The sequence below is a fragment of the Solanum verrucosum genome, unplaced genomic scaffold, assembly GCF_900185275.1.
Source record: "Solanum verrucosum unplaced genomic scaffold, falcon-dt-bn FXZP01000103.1, whole genome shotgun sequence".
NCBI classification, from domain to species: domain Eukaryota; kingdom Viridiplantae; phylum Streptophyta; class Magnoliopsida; order Solanales; family Solanaceae; genus Solanum; species Solanum verrucosum.
The window spans coordinates 4,657,415-4,674,755 of record NW_026020048.1 but is presented as its reverse complement, the minus strand read 5'-3'; the positions used below and the strand labels follow the sequence as shown (position 1 = coordinate 4,674,755).

At 38.2% G+C, this 17,341-nt stretch overlaps 2 protein-coding genes across 4 annotated transcripts in view; one reads left to right on the top strand and one right to left on the bottom strand.

Moving 5' to 3' along the window:
- The window catches only part of LOC125821974 (zinc finger CCCH domain-containing protein 1-like), a 325,811-nt gene that overhangs the window by 123,330 nt on the left and 185,140 nt on the right, over nt 1-17,341 (top strand). Inside the window, exon 1 of one of the 2 annotated variants that reach the window (XM_049501338.1) lies at nt 3,986-3,990. The exons of the other annotated variant lie outside the window; for it this stretch is intronic. The gene's annotated coding sequence lies outside the window, so the exon portion shown is untranslated. Of the gene's footprint in view, nt 1-3,985; nt 3,991-17,341 lie in introns of those variants that run through there. 2 annotated transcript variants of the gene reach the window in all.
- Nucleotides 2,052-16,450, bottom strand: LOC125821955 (uncharacterized). Of its 2 annotated transcripts, none has more exons than XM_049501309.1 (9): nt 15,999-16,450; nt 15,723-15,787; nt 15,033-15,144; nt 14,828-14,951; nt 14,528-14,608; nt 13,274-13,612; nt 5,591-5,757; nt 4,671-5,497; nt 2,052-3,861 (listed from the first exon to the last, which is right to left on the bottom strand). In XM_049501309.1, the coding sequence occupies exons 1-9, from the start codon at nt 16,337-16,339 to the stop codon at nt 2,387-2,389; spliced, it is 3,531 nt and encodes a 1,176-aa protein (XP_049357266.1). In that variant the 5' UTR covers nt 16,340-16,450; the 3' UTR covers nt 2,052-2,386. The 2 variants fall into 2 exon arrangements, with proteins under 2 accessions (XP_049357266.1, XP_049357267.1); XM_049501310.1 differs by having other exon boundaries at nt 16,025-16,268.

The window sequence follows — 17,341 nt, the reverse complement described above, 5'->3', positions numbered from 1 at the left end:
ATTTTTTCAATATATAGAAAATTATTATTTCTCAGTCTGTTATAAAAAAAAATTGCATAGTTATTTTACTATACTATTCATATTATATTAATTGATGTTTAATATTAGGTCTTAAAAAATAATTTAGAGAATAAGTAAATAATACTGAAAATAAAATATTGAAAAATAATAATTATCTTTCCTTGATATGTTGAAGTAGACAATGAAAAAATAAAATAAAAAATTAAAATAATGAACAAATAAAATTAAACGGATAGCCAAAACGATTTGGGTGCAAATTTTTGGCAAAAAATAGAATCCTTGAAAATATTTTCTAAGATATAAATTATGCTTTGGGCTATCTATAGAAAAGATATCTCGTAACATGTGTCCTTCGTGTGTGAAAAATATTGTGAAGTGTATATAAATGTTAGATTAGTGTTAGTGAAAAAAGTGAAATTTTAATTGTTAAAGAGAAAAGTGCTTTTTTTGGTAGTGCTTTGAATTCAACTAAAGTTTGTTCGAGTTATATAACATTGTCAAGTTATGGTATTTTAGAGGAGATAAAAGACAAGATTTAGTACTATTGGAGTATCAATGAAGATTTTATTATAGTGAACTTGGATTTTTTATAAATAAAATAATATATCCGAATTTCAATAGGCATTGAATTTGTTATGAAGTCTCAACAAATTTTGAAGTAAGAAGACAAAAAGATTTCAACTCTCACTTCTCTCCTACATAAATGACCACATTGATGTTATTGTCTTGAACGTTATTCACACATATTAAGATTATTTTTTTTAGCAGATAAATATCATTATGAGAAACAAACTACCTACAGAATATGTTCCTAAGGAAGTAGGTGTTTTGTTGATTGAGTTGTAAATTTTTTCTTGAAAAAGTCAGTTACAATTAAGAAGAATACAGTACTGTAATTTATCTATTTGGTAATATATAGAATTGAAATCTAAAATTGCTCAATTTTTAATTAAAGATTTGATACAAATCCTAAATATATAGTCATGATTTTCTTACTCTTTTAAGCAAATAGTTTTCAACAATAAGATTTCTTTTGTTAATTATATTCTTTCTTTTTAAGAAATCCTACACTTATACAAAAGTATCCACGTAAGACCCAACAAAATCAATATATTTTTCTTATGCATACTATATTTGGACTCGATGTCTAAATCACGCCTATGATATTCATATTACCAAAAAAATGTTATTACAGCTCATACATTTCCTTTATTACAATAGGGACAATTGTTATTAATTGTGAAGTTTGTTAAATTTTTACTACCATTAACTTAGATGTCTAAATCATCCATAAGTTTCATTTAATTACTAGAAAATGATCGTTTGTATTATTTTTGGGTGGACACCTAAAATCTATAGGGTTGTTGACAATACAATCATATTCTTTTATTATGTAAGATAACTTCACTCTATACTCGGTGATGGTTTGTAATTGTACAATTTGTTTCTCACATGACTAAGAATTTATTTGCCATGGTCTTATAAAGATGCTCCTATTCTTAGGTTGTTTTCTTTGATTCAGTTATTGTATTATCTTGCTACAGTTCATTATTTTCGACATGACTTCTTTCATATTGTTTTTCTCTCATACATGTTTTAACTAAGCCATAGATATGTAGGAAACAACACATCTCTATCATCACAAGATAGAGATAAGACTGTACACACCACCCTTCCAAACCCGACTTGTAAAATTTGACTTCGATAAGTGATCTCAGTTTTTTTTCAACACAGGTATAAAGGATAGTGGCTATTATGACGGAGAGTACAATATAACTATGAACTGTTGCTCCTTTTGCCTTATCTATGTGAAGGTAAAAACGTGAATAAAGAGATGAAACTGAGAGTGGATTTTTTTATCAGAATTCAGAGCCAGTAACCATAAAGTTTCAGAATATTTGCATCATCAGAGCCAAATAACCAGTGCCACCTCCTGAATCAAGTTATCTAAATACAAAAGCAAAGAACGGATTAAGCTCTTTCTAGCTGGTTTCGTATTTGTAAATGCTTAAAACACACATTTTCTGGAGTGTTGGAAAAATAATTTTATGAGCTAGTGTGATTTACCAACAGATCTGATCCTGAAAGCTTCACCACCCGCCCTCTTTAAGAGATCAGTAACAAATTACAGATAATCAAACGGAAGAGAGCACACTAATGTACTGCTTACACAAATCTGTGTCTCCACCAAAGATTCCTCGTGGCAAGCATTCAGTCAAAATGTCATGCCAGCATCTTGAACTCATACATTGAAAATCCACAGGCGAGAGTGGCTTCAAATAATCCAGAAGCATGCTTTCTTATCATTAAGCTTCTTCGACTAATCAGCCTCAAACTTAAAACTTGAATAACTTTTTGTAGAAACCTATTCGGCTGCAACAGATTCCATTCTCATTTCTCCAATATCCTTCAACCCAAAATGAGGCTCAGATGGGAATACAAACACCGTAGAAGCTGCAACTGAAGGTTGAAAGCCAGCTGAGTATCGTACTGAGGTCAATGTGATTTTAGGAAGCTGCTGAAAACCTGAGGCAAGCGGTACAAGCTTATAACTAAGTATGTGCTCAGACTTTGGCAAAATAAAAGTCGTATCATTATGAGGCCCTGATAAAACAAAACTCTGTGAATCCGCTAAAGAGTATTTGACCTCCTGAAGAAACTGTGTTCTGTTAGTAATTTTGATGGAGTATGTAAACGGATTTCCAAGAATAGCATGAGGAGGACAATCTAGACTCACGATCAGTGGAGGTTGCTCCACATTTACATCAGGCAGACTGTGTTTCGTTACAACTGCAGATGTTGTGCTACAGGAAGTCAATCTTTCTCCATCTCCATGATCCCTTCTCCATCTCAAACACACAATGCCCATGTTTAGCTTAGGAAGATTAACCTCAGGAGTGACACCAAAAACCTGTTTAAACTCTTCTCCTGCCACAAGCAGCACATGTTCTTCTGGGTTCTTACTCTTAGTTTTCACATCACAGGTGCTAGCATCAACTGCCTCCACGGACATGGACAACAATCGCAAAGGCACCTCAGTGCAGTTCTTAGCACTAACAACTAGCATACTTGTTTCATTCAAAGGCAGAGATGGTATTTGGTCAGAATCGGAAGCTGGTTTGGTCTTTGACAGCAGCAGTGGTTCCCTTCGAAATGGCAACATGAAGCGATGGCTCATCACAACAGCAGTCTTACCTTCAATTTGCAAGCTTTTGTGCACATGAGCTCTCTGTGAGCTAAGTTCCGGACTTTGAGGAAAGTAACCCAGTGACACATAAAGCATGATAGGCTTAGGACGGTTCCATCTAATTTCTAATTTGCAGGACCAAGACTCTCCCTCATCCAAAAATGGGACCGAAATCAATCCAAAAGAGGGCTGGATTTTTTGAATGTTCTCTGAATTAGCAAGATCTTCACATTCTCGTCCAGATATTCCAACAAGTTCTACATGAAGATTATCTGATGAAAATGATTCTGCCTCCCTTGGACTAAGCAAGCCACCACCTCTTGTATCAACAAGGTTAATTTTCAATTCACCAGAGTGAACACTATGGCCCTTTGAGGTGATAATCACAGGAACAATAAAACTCTCTCCGACCAATGCAGGGCCGGACGAATCTAACTTTAGATCCACTTGTGGGTCTGGTTCTTCAACTTGGACAGCCTTCTGACCAGAGAAAGCCAGACCAGGATCCTTCATTGGTATAGTTTGCATTATGTCTTCAAATTTCCAGAGGGGTAAATCACTCATGGAGGCAGGACTTTCAGCTCGGCAACAGATAGTAAAATGTTGACCCCATCTTGCAGTTACATATATGCATTCCAGCTTTCCGCTTTGCTCTGCATCATTCAAATGTTATGCCACTTTAAGATGCAATAAAAAGGCATATTTTAATTAAAAATTAGGGTCGATAGCAGAGTATTATTATGTAAAATGCTTTAATTCATTATCTCCTCAGTGAAATACTCATTTTTGATCAATGGTGGTCCCACTGGATTTTTCTCACCTCAGAGAGATGTTAGACAATGAGATTCCCTCTCTCCCTTCTTGTTTATATTGGCAATGGAAGGACCGGCTTCGGGATAAAGCACTACAGTGGCAGTGGATTAAGTGTTTCAGTGTGGGCAGAAGCTGGAATCAGGACTCAATGGGATGAGGTGGAATTTGGAAAGCCTTAACAGTATGGTTCCTAATAATCAAATGGAAAAACATAGAAAACCCAAGAAAAATCAACCTGATGAGGGAGGCGCATAGTCAAGAAACAAGATCCAATCTGGACATTTTACACATCTATCATGCGCACACCGGCAAGTGCAACTGAACAGATGGAAGGACTTCAGAGGAACTTCTCACTTCTTATGGAACTCAAATGACAAGACACAAAAGTTTCATTTGATAAACCGGGACGTGGTCCATTAGGTAAGAAAGGCTCAGAGTAAAAGATTTGATAGTCTTATCAGAGTGTTGTTATGGAAGTTGTTTTTGAGGTCTGGGAACGAGAAATAGTCATAGATGATTTCTTGGTTAATTATTAGGGAGGATGTTCTGTCCATGGGATGACTATATACAGTTTGACGTGTTCTCCAATCAAACATGAAATAGTTCATGCTTGGAGTTGCAACAAGTAAAAGTTAAGTAATCAGCTTACCAGGTTTCACGTCGTATGTGAGCCGCAGCCATTTGTTTGTGCGAAGTTCCAGGGTGGGAGCTGTCTCCACTCGACGACCAGGCTGCAAACAGGATATTGCAGCTAAATGGGATCTTTGAGCATTAACAATGACAAAGTTACACTCCGACTGATTAAATTGGATTTCTAATTGATCAATTTCAACGTTAAGGGGTAGTTGAGATAGAAGGGAGAGGGTAATCACTGTTTCTGCACCAGGCTTAACTACTTGTTCATGAAAAGCAACTGAAGCAAGAAGTACTGCTCTGAGGGGACTGACGAGATCAATCTCAAGATAAAGGGGATTATCAGCTGTTACTTTCAGGCTACTGTTTTCTTCAGTAGATGCACTTTCTGTTTCTCCTCTTATTACAGAAAACACTTCATTGTGTATTATTTCTCTCTGGGCAAGACTTGCAGGCCCAGCTGGGCCACAGTCTCTTTGACCAGCAACATTAGTAGATACTGGTAGAGCAGCCATTTCAAGAGAGTACTCAATGAAATCTTTCACAAGAGCAGTTTTCTTTGAGCAGTCTCTGAGGTAACCCAAGACATTCCATAATAGAGTAACCCAGCCCTCCTGTCGATAAAGACTAGCAACATTCTCAAAAACTTCTTTTGCATTACTATATTCATCTACTGTGAAATATTCTCTAGCCATTTGGAAACCGCAGTAGGCAGCCATCCGAGAGGCTTTATCATTGTTGTATGCTTCAAAAGATTTTTTAAGGAGAGCAATAATTTCATAAGAGTCCTGCAATCTCTTTCCTTCAGCCAGAGCATAACGGGAATAATCTTCATCACTAAGACTGCAAATATAGACGTGGAGAAAGTATGGAGAAGTAAGAAAATAAAAATAAAATTCCTGAACTAATTTACTAGAAGGAAATCACCACACTCACGATTGCATAATAACTGCATCTCCAATCTCCAGCAGTTTTGCAGACTGACCAACATAAGAAGCAGCTATCACAGAATCGGCATTCCCATCAATCTCACCAGAAGTTTCAGACATAGATAGCGCAAGTTCAAGGGAAGAACTCTTTTCCTTCAAGTAATGAGCTGCTAGCTGTTTAAAATAAAGCTAGATAAGCAAGCATATGAATAGAGTCGTAGGACTCTTGAGCTACAAGGATAAAGCAGGTAAAGTAGTACATAAGGATATACGGTTCAGCTACAGATGGGGCTTTAAGCAAAAATTAAAAATTGGAACATGGTTGCTGGCAGCTTATTTTGAGAAAGAATACCAAAACTGCTCCTTGAGGCCTAAAGTTGATGGATCTCATCTCCCCATTCATTGTCATCTTAGTGAGGGGCAAAGAGACATAATCAAGAAACTAGGAGTTTATTTTCATTAATAATGAGCAAATATTCAACTGCGTTAAGTCAGCTTTTGTCCAACAATGACACGATTCTATAAAGAACTGGTGAAACCTGCATCTGCTTTTGGGAAAAGCAGCGGGATATGGTGTAAAAGAAGTTCCATATTACTTGGTTCTAGTTTCTCAAATTACGACCGTCTCATACCTAATAGAAATTCCAATTTCCAGGCAAATGAAAATGTCATTTGTCTTTGATGTGGAGGTCTGGAGGAGCTAACTAGTAATGCCCACTTCCATATCCAGTTCAAAAAAAAATCTTCCAGGAAAGTTAAGAACTTGAGGTATTTTTTAAACTGGTAACGACAAAAAACTTGAGGTCTGTTAGTATTTGTAACAACTGTCTAAATGATGGGAACTTCTATGGGAAGATGACGACCAAGAAGGTATCTGGATTAATGGAGAAAGTGGCTAAAGGTTATTTCCATCTTGCTCTTACGTAGTTGTGATTTTTTCATTTTGATAACAAAGAAATACCCGAGGTGGCAAACGATACAAAAGTCGGTGGATAATAAGTCCATCCCTCTACCCTTCTCCACTTATTTACTGGGCTATTGTCTGTGGCAGGACCCAAAACCTGTGATGTTCGCCTAGCGCACACATCACAAACCGCGCTCTTACAACTAAACCAAAGCTCTGGAGTCTCTTACATAGTTTAAGAGCCTAATCATTGTTCAACTTTAAGGAGCTCTAGGATTTAGGTAGAATCAAACTTCATAAGGCAAAATAAACTTTTTTCCTCCCAGGCACGGTTACCAAGACAAACTTTTAGAGGTCCCTTCTGGGCCCTAGAAGCCCCCTCTCCGGCGATCTTCTATTGCCGGAATTCCTTTTCCACCTTTTTTTTCCTCCAAATCCTTTCTTTCTTTCCCCCTTTTCTTTCAGAACACCCACTATGGCAGATGATACCATCTACTTCGCGGTGGGTTTCAAATCCTACGACATCACAAGGGTAGTCTCCAAAGCAGAAACTTGGTATGACTGGGTAGAGAGAGGGCGAAATAGGGTGACAAGAATGACTGTGAGCCAGAAGACAATGGAGTGGCTTGTCTATGCCCTTAAGGAAGCTTCGAAGGATCAAGGCAACTTTGTCCGTAGATGGAAGGTATGGGATCACTCCACAGAATTTTTCTGCTCAAAGAATTTCAATAAAGATGGAAGGTATATTAGTATCATAAAAACACAGGGGAAGAGGAGAGCCGTCATCTTTATTCCAGAGTGGTCTTTAAATTCCGGTTGGATGGACATATCAACTAAAATAACCAGATTCATAAATGCAAAGGCTCAAAAGATATCTAAGGTGGTTCACAGGAAAACAGAGGAGGGTTTATTGTATTTTGACTCTGTCAGGAATAATAAATGGTCAACAAGAGAAATAAATGTTGCAAAGATTCAACAAAAAGGGAACTCGATTATTATCTCTGAGGTCACAACAAAGAGCCAGAACGAACTTTTAGAAAAAAGTGTGGTCGGAAGTCTCCCGGAGGAGATCCCCAATGTCACTCTGTCGGAGGTCCGTCGGTGGGTTGTGAGTTCATGGAAACATTATCACGGCATCAACATTTATGAGCTGGGTCACAACAGATTTCTCTTTGAGTTTCCAAATAAAACCGCTGCAGACCATACTATCAGTGGGGAATGGTTCTGGAAATATCATAAATTCTCTCTGGAATGGTGGTCGCCGACCTCAACCGCCACATCTGAAAGGTTGAACCAAGTATGGATTAGGGTAGTGGGCATACCCCTTCAACTTTGGTCCCCAAAAGTCTTCCGTGAGATCGGAAACTTCTGTGGTGGTTGGATTCAAACTGAGTTGCGAAATCATCTTAAATGGGCGAGATTGAAGATAAGAGGAGATGGAGACGATGTTCCGAGTTTCGTAGAACTGGTACATGAAGGGTTGACTTTCAAGGTACAGATATGGGTAGAGGCGCCGGCGAGAATTATCGCCGATGAAGGCAGAGTAGTGCTTTTCAAGGACCAGCGGTCTACTGAAAGGACCGTCCCTAAGGTGAATGAAAAACTTTTAGGTTTTACAGAAGTGTCAGGTCACGTGGGGTCGTCCTATGACCCTGCAATTTCAAAATTGCCAGCTAATACCTCACGTGTAGGAACACGTGCGCCCGAGATTCAATTAATGTCTCCTTTTAAGAGAAATAGGCTGGTGCACAAGGGGGGGAAGTTGGGCCCAGATCTGCTGGCCCAAAGTATTTTAAAGGAACAAACAAAAGAAAGTGGCCCATCTTTTTTAATTGATCCGTTTACGATAGAACTTGAAGCAAACAATATCTCCTCCACCGCAAGTTTTCAAAATTGTCCAGAAGAGCTAGAAACAGGGCAGACGCCAAGGATGAATACCACGGAGAAGATTCATGAGGAGAGAGAAGGAGAGAGATGGTAAATATGACCCCAGGAAATCCTAGAAACTATACAGCCGTGGATAATATTTGCACGCAAGAGCGTACCCCACAAAGGCTCGAGGAAAATAATTCCAGTCTGATTTCTATAGAAGAAGCAGTTCCCTTAAATCAAAAGAATCTGGAGGAAGAAGATGACCCAGAGTTTGACATGTCAATCTGGATTCACCAGAATATACTTAAGTTCGCAAAAGATTTTGGTGTTGACATTAAGGGATGCAAAGAGGAAGCAACATTGCTATTTATGAAGATCGACAGTATGAGGCAGATCAACAATGATAAGGGGAAGGAAATTGCTAAATTGACTTCAGCAGTCAAAGGGGCAAAAGAACTGAAGAGCTTGGAATGTGGCAGTATTTTCAGAAGCAATGGAACAAGAAGTAAGGGGGGATACACCATCTCAGGTGATCAATGATAGTCAACATCATATCATGGAATGTGAGGGGTCTGAACCAGGCGAGCAAAAGGAGTATAATCAAGAATTTAATTCATAGTTGGAAAGCTGACATTTATTGCTTTCAAGAGACGAAAATTGAGGGAGAGATTGGGAGCGTCGTGAAAGATTTATGGGCCAACAGATGGGTTAAATACTGCCAACTGGAAGCCAGTGGAACCAGAGGTGGTATTTTAATTATGTGGGATGGGAGAGTGTGGTCAGGGGAAGTAAGCAGCCTAGGAGCTTACTCAATCACATGTAAGCTCACTGGGATAAACCAAGATTTAATTTGGTTTCTCACAGGCATTTATGCTCCAAATAGTAGGGAAGAAAGAGAGGAAGTCTGGTGGGAAGTTGGCTCAGCTAGAGGTTTATTTGATGGTCCGTGGGTGGTATGCGGAGATTTTAACACAGCTAGATTCCCATCTGAAAAGAAGAATTGCTCTAGGATATCTAGAGCAATGACAGATCTATCTGACTTTATTGAGGACATGGGATTGTTGGATCCCCACCTAGTAGGGGGCAAGTATACTTGGAGGAAAGGGGACAGGCATGACACAGCATCCAGATTAGATAGATTTCTTTTGTCTGATGAATGGGATGAAATATTCAGAAACATCAAACAAACAGTACTGCACAAGGTTACCTCTGACCATAATCCCATAATGCTTCAAAGTGGGAATTGGAAACCTGTGAGGTCCTATTTCAAATTTGAAAATTGGTGGCTACAGACAGAGGGTTTCCTGGATAGAGTGAAGGAATGGTGGAGATCTATAGTATGTGAAGGGAGGCCAGACTTTATCCTAGCTTTCAGAAAGCTCTTAAGGATAAGTTGAGGGAATGGAATAAAACTTCCCAAGGAAACTTAGCCTCTCAGAAACAGAATGTTCTCAATCAAATTGCAGAATTAGAAGAAGTGCAAGATCAAAGAGCTCTTCATGAAGATGAGATTCAACTGAAGGCTGATCTCCTTATAGAGTTTGAAAATTTAGCAAAGTTTGAGGAGATATCTTGGCGACAAAGATCTAGGGTTAATTGGTTGAAGCAGGGGGATAAGAACATGAAGTTCTTTCACAAAACTGCAAACTCTCACCGGAGATACAATAACATTGACGAATTAAATGTGGATGGTGAAGCAATCAAAGATCCAGAGTTAATAAAAAAAGAAATCATAGACTTCTACCAGAAGCTATATTCTGAAACTGAGACTTGGAGACCCTCTGGTGGCTGCAGGGAAGGGCACAAAATTTCTGAAGAAGACAATAGGATGCTACAGGGGGAATTTGAGAACCAAGAGATCTGGGAGTGTGTAAAGCTTTGTGCTGGAGACAAAGCCCCTGGTCCAGATGGTTACACCATGGCCTTCTATGCCCACTGTTGGGAGGTTGTTGGAGAGGAAGTCATTGCTGCAGTAAAAAAAAATTATGAGAGAGGTTTCTTTGAGAAAAGCTTCAACTCCACCTATGTGGCATTAATTCCCAAAAAGATGGGTGCAAAAAAACTCACAGATTTTAGACCCATTAGCTTAATTGGCAGTGTGTATAAAATAATCTCTAAGGTGCTTACTGAGAGGCTTAAAAAGGTTATGCACAAGCTAGTGGACACACAACAACTTGCTTTCATTAAAGGAAGACAGATCATGGATGCTATTTTGATGGCTAATGAATGTGTGGATTCTAGGATTAGAAGCAAGGTGCCAGGCATTCTATGCAAGCTGGACATTCAGAAAGCATATGACCATCTCAACTGGAATTTTTTGCTGGAGACCTTATCCAAAAGAGGTTTTGGTGGTAGATGGGTGAGATGGATAAAGTTTTGCATCAGTACTGTGAAATATTCTATTCTAATCAATGGCTCTCCTACAGGTTTCTTCTCTTCACAGAGAGGATTAAGACAAGGAGATCCTCTGTCTCCTTTCTTATTCATTATAGCTATGGAGGGACTCAATGATATGTTGAAGATTGCTCAAGAGAAACTATGGTTGAGGGGCTTCAGAGTATCAAATAGGGTGGGTTGTGACATGGAGATTACACACTTACAATATGCTGATGATACTCTGGTTTTCTGTGATGCCAACAGAAACCAACTGATGGTTCTCAGAGTCATATTCGTGCTATTTGAAGCCATATCAGGACTACATATCAATTGGGAAAAAAGCTTCCTATACCCAGTGAATGAGGTCATCAATCTAACCTCTCTGGCTGGTACACTTGGGGGGAGGACTGGCGAATTACCAACTGCATATTTGGGCATGCCACTAGGAGCAGAAAGCAAGTCTTCAGGAATCTGGAATGAGGTGGTCGAGAAGTGTGAAAGAAGATTGGTGAGCTGGAAGAGTCAATATCTCTCCTTTGGCGGGAGACTCACTCTCATCAATAGTGTTCTTGACTCCATGCCTACCTACATGATGTCTATCTTTCCTATCCCAGATGGGGTCATTAACAGACTTGATGCAATAAGGAGGAATTTCCTATGGGAAGGAAACAGTGACACTAAGAAATTCCACTTGGTTAAGTGGGATAAATTGATTGGGAGCAAACAAAAAGGAGGTCTTGGGGTAAGGAATTTGAAGATTCAGAACCAAAGCCTTATGATGAAATGGCTATGGAGACTAGCTTCCAGTGAACATGCACTATGGAAAGAACTTATCAAGCAGAAGTATGAAATGGAGGACCACTGGTCTACCAAAATGGTCACTAGTACTTATGGAACTAGCATCTGGAGGGCCATCAGAAATTTCTGGCCAAAATTAAGAGAAAATTGCAGCATTAGAATTGGAAATGGCATGAAGGTCTCTTTCTGGGAGGACAGCTGGTTAGAACAAGGCTCTCTAAAAACCCTCTTCCCAGATATCTACATTCTGAACCAACAACAAAAAGACACTGTGGCAGAAGTTTGGTCAAATCAGGGATGGAATTTGAGTTTTAGAAGGCCCCTAAATGATTGGGAGATCCAAAGACTAGTAGATTTCTTTGGAATCCTTGAACAATTCAAAGGAACTTCTACCTCCCAAGATGGATTGTTTTGGAAACATAACTGCAACGGAAATTTTAGTGTGAAGGAAGCTTACAAAAAGTTCAACTCTTTCACCCATCAGGTTACTGGCTGGCCATGGAAACTTATCTGGAAAGTTAAAATACCTCCTAAAGTGTCCTGCTTCACTTGGCTACTAGCAAAGCAGGCTGTTTTGACTCAGGAGAACCTCATGAAAAGGGGTATCCACCTGAGCCCTAGGTGTTTCCTGTGTGGAGAAGAGGCTGAAACAGTCAATCACCTCTTTCTTCACTGTAGGATCACTAATATTTTGTGGAGCATTTTCATCAATTGGAAGGACCTTTTTTGGGTGATGCCAAGAAATATTGTCCAGGCCCTGAAGATATGGAGTAGCTTTGCCTACATTTCTGGTCATAAAGAAAGATGGAAGATCATCCCCACCTGTATCTGGTGGTCTGTGTGGAAAGAGAGGAACCTCAGATGCTTCCAGAACAAAAGTAACAGCATCCAGAAGATGAAGATGAATTGCTTGGTTTTATTTCATTTTTGGTGTAAACAGGAGTATATGGAAGATCTAGAATCAGTAATGAATGCTTTAGGCACCTTGTAATTTTTGTTTATTTAGGATTGAAGATCTTCCTGATACTCTCCTTTTATTTGTAATTAGTAAACCTGTAACAAGTTGTGGCAAGTTTGGTTTTTTTTGGAATATAATACAAGACTGTTACCTTCTCAAAAAAAAACAAAAAAAAAACTTTAAGGAGCTATAGGCTAGCTATCAATTATCATCCACTTTTTCCTACTTACTCTGGTGGTTGACATTCAAGAAAAGAAAATGTAATTTTCAAGATAGCTAAATCGTATCTCCCTATGTACTGCTCTATAGGTGTGACATTACAATAAATGAAGGTGACAAGAGGAGAAGATATAGACCTAAAATCACATGGAAGGAGTTAATTTCTTGATGAAGTAATGTAACTGTCTCAAAGGACTTACAATCTCTATGGAACAATCTAAACTTGACTAAGGATCGAACATGATGAAAGTAACGATTTATAGACATGATACACCTAATTATGATTGAGTCTTGTGGGTACACTTAAATTAGATCCTATGTTTTCTATGAGTTTTTTTGTTTTGATAGACTTGTATATTAGTGCAAGGATAAGTGGGAGATTTAGAAGACCACTATTTTAGCAACTCATAATGGAAGGGTCTGAAAGGAGCAGAAAGAATACATAGGATTCATATAGCAGACTCCAACAAATTTGATTGAGGCTTAGTTTATTAGTCATTTGGATACTAATCGAACACGTGAACCACAATAAATGAATAGCTTGACAAGAAAAACTATCCAACCTGGAAGTAATAAGCTGAATGAAATTCCCACTGAGTTGTTCTATCAGTAGCTTCTGAGACCAAAGTGGAAACATGCTGAGCAGTGATAGAGCTTGTCTCTAGTAATTCAGCAAATACTAGAAATTGCCGGCTTAACCATTGCCAGTGAAGGAAAATAACTTCTGGTGCTCCAACGAGCTTCCTGTAAGAAGCATAGTGCTGGCGGAACCAGGCAATTGCTTCAGCAAGTTTTCCACCATGCAGCAACAATGTAGAAATCTTGAAATGCAGTTGCTCTGCCACACTTTTGATCTCAATCAACCGTTGAATAGGAGGCAATCTAGTTGATGTTGCAACCATCTGTATCATTTATAGGTCTCTATTTATAAGAATCAAAAGATGCATAAAATGCAAAACGTGTTTATGCAACAGTTTAAGGCTTCAAAGCAATTAATCTGCTACAACTCAGGCAATCTGCTAAGTTATGTCTTACTAATGGAACTATGAACGTATCTTGTTCATAAAGAAGTTGGAACTGGTAATGACAATTCATCCACCCTTTTATGCAACTATTCCTAAGAGAAGAAACATTAAGAAAGTAAATCAATGAAAACCTGTGCAACTATAATTAAGCACGAGAAAGGAGACACCACTTATCTACTGCGGTCAGCTATTCCCACGACATGGATGGAAATATGCCCCTCATGGTTGCTTCTTTGGATTTTTATTTGGATGAGATGGTTCCTTTGGATTTTAAAGATAGTCAAACATAAAAGAAATAAAGGAACCACGCTCAAGCAATAAACTTGGTTCTGTTGAAATACGCAAGCGACGCTCTAACAGCTCAGATCCAATGGTTATAAGTGGACAGGAGTGACAATACATCTAAATGAACTTCAGTCAGAAATGCACCTACACGTGGATGAGAAAGAAACAGAAAAAGTTCTCCATTAAGTTTCACCAATGAATCTCTTCAACATTATTAGAATTCGCTCAAATGACCACACTCATGCAGACTAAGGGATAGAGGTGGTTCTCGGGCTCCAGCACTTTGTCTCTTCCATTTATATCCATTTGGAACTTTGACTACACAACAATCATATTCCTAGACAAAGAAATGGAAGAGCAAAAAGAAGCTAACACTCTGTTCTCAAAAGTTCTTTACATCTCATCTCTTGGTAATGCAAAGTACTTCACCTTGTCTAAAATGCAGTAAGACTCTATCAAGAAGTGGTCTCGAAATTCTACAGGTCAAGCACACTACCATATATATACCTCTCGCACTGCATGATAGGCATCCTCATATAGCCGTAATGCTTCAACCCAATCTCTGCAAAATTCTGCATATACAGCAGCCTGTCACAATGTTAAGAAGAGCATAATCATTACATAAGCAAAATTCCAGGGAATAATTGAGAAAACATAATAAAGGGCACAATAACTAGTTTCTAGGTTAGTATTTAAATGATAAAATATGAAATAATACTATAATGTTGTATTATACCAACAAGGTTAGGTAATGTGGAAACCATACTACAAGGACAACACATATTAAACTTCAAAGGGAACCCTTACTTTGAAACAGCATCGAATATTCAGCTCCGCAGAATGGAAATTTTTCCTTTCGAGACGTGCTTTAATTCTTCTTCCTTCCTCCTTGTAATACGAATTAGCTAATTCTGAAAATGTGTTTCCCAACCTGCAATAGGTATCTCAAATAACAAAGACCACCGGGTTCTGTAACTCAAATTTAGTTATAGTATGAGAAATAACTGCATGCCTGATCAGGGACTGTTGAAGTTCTGATTCGCTTGGAACAAAGATGATAAGATACTTGGAGTCAAGTTCTGCACGCTTTCTGAGAGCAATCATACGGTCTTCACTTAAATCATCTGTTTAAAAGAAGCATCACATGTGGGTCAAATCCTCAAATTGTGAGAAGATGGGAGCAGAATAGGAAAAAGTTGACATAGGAAAGACCTCCCACCAAGAGAGATAAGGGAGAGAGTCAAATATAGTTTAATAATTCTATTCGTTCTTTATCAAATTTCATTCACCTCTCTTGTGTCAAATACCAGTAGCAGGGAAAGAAAAATTACAACCCATGACTTGATATATTTCCAGTCACCAGAAAACCATAAGCCTGAGTGCCTCTGAATATGATGAATATAATTGCACCAAACTAATTCATTTGCTTCAACTCTCTGTGAATTTACTTTGTCTAATCAATCATTTCTAAATGTAGCTTAGGAGGTTAACCTAGCAATCAAATGAACAGTAAAGGTATTGGAAGTTAAGATGGAACCCATATTGGAGAAAGTGTCAAAGTCTATTCCTGTTCTATTAAAACTCTTCCACATGAAAGTGTATGAGTTAAGAATTTGTGATTAAATGTTGCGTAGTCCTATCATGCAAGAAATCCATAAACAGATAGATAGATCATAGACAGAGGAATGTGTAAAAGACTCACCTTTAGAATTTGATGGAGCAACAACCACCACGACCAATTTTACGTTCCTTCCGCGTAATACACCTCTGTTCATTCAGCACACTATCTTAAGCAACTCTTTTAATGAATATACGTCTAAAAACCAGTATATAACGCGTGTTTGATGTGATGGAAAATATTTTTCCCTAACTGATAGAGCAACGGAGCACTGGAAATGATCCAAGTACTACATTTTTTTATGGAAACAATTTAACACGCATTGCGAAAAGTAATTGGAAAAGGACAAAAGAAGCGTACTTGAGATTTTCAAGATTGGTGCAGACCTGAAGCCACTGAGCGGGATCGCCGGAGACGTGATCGGAGTTAAAGAGAGCGGCTACAACTGCCGGAACTCTAGTCCGATGTTTGAGAAGCCAATCTTTCTTTAGGATTCCAGCGACAGGTGGAGGCGGAATAGAAGCGTCCTTTGAAGGCTTAGCGAAAATCGAGATCTTGGAGAAATCAGGCAATGCGAGAGCATTAATAGGCGGCTGCTCGGAGTGAAGGTGAGTTGTGATTGAAGCGTGAAGCTCTGGACATCCTACAAGAGATACTAATGCTACCGGCGGAGTTCGGAGTTCTTCTGGATACTCCTCCATTTCTTTCAATGCTCCGATTCTGATCCCCGGTGAAATTGGAGTTGCTGATAATGGTGAAGAGGTCTGGAAATTGATTTCAGAGCAGAATTTACAGTTAAATTGATGAGATCTTGGGAAGAGATGGGTGAGTTTGGGGACTCGGCTGGGTTTGACTCGCGTTGATTTCAGTTGGGAGTTGGAACTTAGGAATCATGATGGATTCTTGACTTGGGCCGGTCCATATAAAGCGAACCCAGCCCAATGAACTCGAGATCTTTATCATACTCTAAAATTTCCTACAATTTACAAAAATAACTAGTCTCTCCTCTTCTCGAATACATCACTTTACGCTATGTATTCTTCGGATAAATCACTTTACGCGATGTATCGGACATTGAGTGATGTATCCAAAATCAAAACGCGATGTATCGAGATGTTTTGGAATGTATCCGGCGGATTCCACCAAATTTAAGGTATTTTTGCAATTTGAAAATAGTTTGATAGAATGTAATTAACTCTTAACACTATGAGATTTGTGTAAAATTCATAATAAATAAAAGAGCAAACAACTCATAACCCACTGATTTAGAGTTTAATTACGTGCTTTTACTTTACGAGTCAACTTAGGTATAGTTTCTTACAAATACACTATATTAATTCAAACGTGATTTACATTTATTTGAAATACACTAACTATGTCGCTCGTCTTTCTCCTTTATTGCTAACACCAACAATAACTTTTACGAAGTTACGAATTATGAAATTTGAACTTGTAAAGATATTTCCACAAAGTTTTAATATTATACAATAGAGATAAGTGTCAAAAATACATCTAAATTATCTTTTTTTTTGTTTCATAACTAAACTATCACTTATTAGTTTGAGAGGTGTGAATTGCACTCTCTCTTTTATTTGAAAAAACTTTGACACATGATATTCCACATGGATAAAATATTTCACCTTGACAAAAATTAAATAATAAAAATTAAACATTAAAGTATTACTATCCCAAAAAAAAATTAA

Bases quoted from the DNA above. Each gene is read 5' to 3' on its own strand.
- LOC125821955 (XM_049501309.1), bottom strand. From the start codon at position 16,339: ATGGAGGAGTATCCAGAAGAACTCCGAACTCCGCCGGTAGCATTAGTA. The intron at 15,788-15,998 runs GTACGCTTCTTT...CTGAATGAACAG, and splicing joins ACCAATCTTGAAAATCTCAA to AGGTGTATTACGCGGAAGGA. The intron at 3,862-4,670 runs GTAAGCTGATTA...TGAATGATGCAG, and splicing joins CACATACGACGTGAAACCTG to AGCAAAGCGGAAAGCTGGAA.